Consider the following 4801-nt stretch of genomic DNA (forward strand, 5'->3'; position numbering starts at 1 on the left):
ATATATATATGTATATAGATGTGTGTGTGTAACTTCTTGTATCTTACTTATAGCTCTCAAAGACTCAAGTAAGAGGTCCATCAACAATGACTGGAAAATTGAACTTCCAGGAGAATTTGAGCTGGCTGGAACCACTGTGCGCTATGTTAGAAGAGGAATATGGGAGAAGATGTCTGCCAAGGGACCCACTAAGACTCCTTTATATCTAATGGTAAATTGATTTGTATTGCTACTCATGGAAACAAACACACACACCCACACACAGATACACTACCAGTAAAAAGTTGACTGGTAGTTGAAAAGGTAGACGCATATACTCATTTAATGTTTTTTCTTAATTTTAGATTCTCACTGAAGGCATCAAAACTGTTAATGAATACATATAGAAGAATTATGTAATAAATAAAAATGTCTGAAATAACTCAAAACATGTTTCAGATTTTAGATTCTTTAAAATAGCCACTCTTTGCTTTGATTACTGCTTTGCACACTCTTGGCATTCTCTTAATGAGCTTCATGAGGTCGTCACCTGAAATGGTTTTCCAACAGCTTTGAAGGAATTCCCAGAGATGCTGTGCACTTGTTGGTCCTTTTGCCTTCACTCTGCGGTCCATCTCATTCCAAACCATCTTGAACGGGTTTAGCTTAGGTGACTGTGGAGGCCGGGCCATCTGGTGCAACACTTCACATCACTCTTCTTCTTGGTCAAATAGCCCTTCAACAGCCTGGAGGTGTGATTGGGGTGATTGTCCACGGCGAAAAATAAATGATGGTCCAATTAAAAGCAAACTGGAACCAATGATGGCATGTTGCTGCAGGATACTGTGGTAGCCATGCTGGTTCAGTGTACCTTCAGTTTTGAATAAATCCCCAACCAGCAAAGCACCCCCACACCATCACACCTCCTCCTCCGCTCTTCACGGTGGGAACCATGCATGTAGAGACCATCCTCACCTCAGACCAAAGCATAGATTTCCACTGGTCTAATGTCCATTCCTTGTGTTTCTTGGCCCAAAGAAATTTCTTCTGCTTGTTGCTTTTCCTTAGTCGACATTTCTTAAAGGCCTGACTCACACAGGATCCTCTGAACAGTTGATGTAGAGATGTGTCTGCTACTGTGTGGCATTTATCTGATCTCTAATCTGAGGTGCTGTTGTGATTTCTGAGGCTGGTAATTCAAATGAATTTATCCTCAGGAGCAGAGGGGACTCGTGGTCTTCATTTCCTGGGGCGGCGCTCATGTGAACCAGTCTTAGTGTAGGGCTTGATAGTTTTTGCAACTGCACTTGGGGACACAAAAAACCTCTAAGTTTTACCAATTTTCTGGACTAACTGACCTTTAATTCTTAAAGTAATGATGGACTGTCGTTTCTCTTTACTTCGCTGATTGGTTCTTGCCATAATATGAATTCTAACAGTTATCAAATAGGGCTGTCAGCTGTGTACCGACCTGACTTCTGTTCCCAACCGCATTAAGAAGGCAAGAACTTCCACAAATGAACCCTGACAGGCACACCTGTGAAGGGAAAACCAATTCAGGTGACTACATCATGACGCTTACTGAGAGAAGGCCAAGGGTTTGCAGCACTGTCAACAAAGCAAAGGGTGGCTACTTTCAGGAATATTCAGAGTTATTTATTCATTTATTCTTTGCTTCATAATTTCATATATCTTGAATTCACATATTTTACTTATATATATATATATATATATATATATATTTCAGTGTATCTACCACTGAATCAGAGGACTTTTTTTTTATTAAGCCACTTAATGCTCACCTGTGATTCATTCAAGCATTAAAAAGGCACCCAACTCCAGGGTTGGACCAGTTTTATAATCCTAACAGACAACTTGGCAAATAAACAATTATAAATACCATTTTAGCCACTTTATAGAAGGGCAGCTACCCAGAACACAGCCATGTTGTTACTGTATTTAAACAATTCAAACGGAAACAGCAGTCTTCTTTTGACTATGGTGGTCCTATCTCAGTCCATCAGCCGGTCAATCTGCATCCCTCAGATTTTGTCAGTCATTTTAAAGATATAAGTTATGTCTCTATTGAAATGGATTAGGCATTTGAGTTTTACCTTTTTAAATAGCCACCTTCCTTCTGGTGTAGCTATAAATCTCTGACGCGCTTTATTATTAAAGTTTAAAGAACAGAAAAGAAACGTTTAAAGAACAGCTATACACTTGACTGGGTTTATCAACAATATTTTACAGCTAGAAAAGCAAATAAATGTAGAGAAATTTGGTAAGCTATAGGTACAACTTCCCTTGTCTTTCAACCCTTCTATGTCATATTAACAGGTACTGCTGTTTCATGACCAGAGCTATGGGATCCACTATGAGTACACAGTGTCTTTAAACACAGGTCAGAACAGGAGCAGTGAGGAACAAAGGGAACCAGAGTATCTCTACATCTGGACACATAGCAGCTGGCAAGACTGTAATGTCCATTGTGGAGGAGGTAAGCTCTCTGCTTTATTTGGTTTGCTTTGTGAAACAAACAAAAATGAAGTAATACAGGGGAACTGACACAAAAGGATGAAGCTAAACTCCAAAGTACCAGGAACTGGGAATATAACTAATCAGGAAAATGCTCAAAGAACTATATAAACAAAACTATAACCAGGAACTAAGGAAAACAAAAACACGATTCAATTAACAAATACATTTCCAAATTAATTCAAAATAAAACAAAACCAGACAGTCCACCAAATCAAGAAAAACCTTCACAACCATGACAACATATGTGTGTACTGTAGACTTGATAGACCCAAATTAGGCAGGACACATTGGAAGGATAAAAAACTGGCTCGAGTTTTGTCAACGGGGATGCAGACAAAAATAACCAGAGGGATGAATCCAAAAAGGCAGGTCATTAATTAGAAGCAGGCCAGAAGAGAAATAAGTGGAACTTGTAGCCAATGTTAGAAATGTTGTGAGATGAATTTGGAAATAGGAAACAGATGAGCAGGTAGGGATGGAAATTGATAAGAATTTAGCAATAACGATTCAATTATTGAAATCACCTCTCGATTTGATTCCTTTGATTCTCATTTGGTTCTTACTGGCTTATTTGTCAAAGGTTTGTGCATGTTGGAGGTATTTCCCCATGTTGTTGTGATCTGTGTTAGGGTCACTGCTCAAAAATTTACGTAGTACAGATATTACACTTTCCTTAAAAGCAATGCAATATGTTACTTAATTACTCTAAAGAGAAGGTCATTTTACCATAAATGGCCTCCTTGACTCCGCCCTCAAACCAGCGTTCCTCCCTGTCCAGGATGTTACATCCTCATCATTGAAAGAGTGTCCACTGGCCTGTAGATGTAAACAAACTGCAGAGTCCTGGCCTGACGAGGTGGCTCTTCTGTGTTGTGCTATTCGCTTCGCCAGAGGTTGTTTGGTTTCCCCGATGTTGGCACTCCTCCTGCACTTACCAGCGTACACTATGTTACTCTGTTTGTGTCGGGGGACCCGATCCTTGTGGTGGACCAATTTTTGACGCAGCGTGTTTAGGGGTTTGAAAGCCACAGAGACCCGGTGTTTAGACAAAATGAACTCAACTGTTCCCATACTCCTGACACATACGGGATCACTAAGGGTTTTCACTGTGATGGCAGTTGTCTTTCTTCTCTCCTGCATTGCCTGGAGTTTCTTTAGGTGCCTTCTCACCTTTGAAAAATGCCCAGCTTAGATAAACATATTTACAGCCCATTGTTTGCCACTGCTGCTAGTTTTTGTCACTGTGAAAAAGTACTGTAAGCATGGGGAAACCTACAGTTAGCTGACACTGAAGACGTCACTTGGATGAGTGACGTTTCTCTTAGAGCAGGGTCGGCAACCTTTCTGTTGACGAGTGCATCTAACATTTCCTCAGAGGTCAGTGTGCCATATGACTGCATTAGCAATAAATTACACACTTTATAGAATCATATTTGTTCACAGATGTTGGCAGCTGTCAGCGAATAGTTATCAGCTCTTTTGAAACAAAAAAAGACTTTTTATCCATAACAGCAAATGAACTGTACAACAGAAAATGCAAATGCTATTTATGGCCTCCTCACAACAATGATAAGAAGAATAAACTGGGCCAATATGGCATGTTTGTTAATACAGAGACACACATGTTAATATGATCTCTGGTCTCCCAGTGTCCAGCATTCAGAGGCTACCTGAAGACTCATGTGAGAGAAAATCCCCTCACACAGATATTAGAGCCAAATACTGTCAATAAGGCCTCTGCAATGTTCTGAAGACAGTTAACCTTGTCAGGTAGTGACGTCCAGCAGGTGAACATGCAGCTCCATGAACACGCACAGCTGTGGATTCCAGCTGCTTCAATGTTGCATTAACTGGCATTAACTCAGCCAGTTAATGCGAGACAAATGCAGCTGCTCATTAAAGATTTCTGGTTTGTTCAGAAAAGAAAACATTGGTCCAAACACCTGAAAGTCCCAAAGACGCCTTGTGTCTCGAGTCTACGGATGTATCCGTGTATCTCCGTGGTGCTGATGCTGCGCTGACAGCTGCTGAAGCTTTTGAAGTGTCTGAATGTGGAAAGCTAACAACGTCCCTCTCACCGGTAGGCGAAGTTATTTTCAGCCAATTACAAGTTGAATCTGGTAGTTGGGGTTGTTAGCTAAGATACCGTCATTAAGAAGAGGCACAACTAACGTGTCTATGTGAGCTGATTTGCGATGTGCACTGGTGGTGCGCCATTTATTTTTTTTAATGCACCTTCTCAGATTAATTCACTGCGTGTCGTGCTCAGGGCTGGACTGGGACA

The 4801-nt window shown here is 40.7% G+C and overlaps 1 protein-coding gene across 1 annotated transcript in view; it reads left to right on the top strand.

Moving 5' to 3' along the window:
* adamts17 (ADAM metallopeptidase with thrombospondin type 1 motif, 17) overlaps positions 1–4801 on the top strand; it is a 104190-nt gene that overhangs the window by 85445 nt on the left and 13944 nt on the right. Inside the window, exons 16-17 of the mRNA XM_005742860.1 lie at positions 54–211; positions 2317–2476. Coding sequence (XP_005742917.1) covers positions 54–211; positions 2317–2476 — 318 coding nt within the window. The remainder of the gene's footprint in view (positions 1–53; positions 212–2316; positions 2477–4801) is intronic.

Source organism: Pundamilia nyererei, unplaced genomic scaffold (assembly GCF_000239375.1).
Source record: "Pundamilia nyererei isolate P.nyererei 1_Seehausen unplaced genomic scaffold, PunNye1.0 scaffold00124, whole genome shotgun sequence".
Classification (NCBI taxonomy): Eukaryota; Metazoa; Chordata; class Actinopteri; order Cichliformes; family Cichlidae; genus Pundamilia; species Pundamilia nyererei.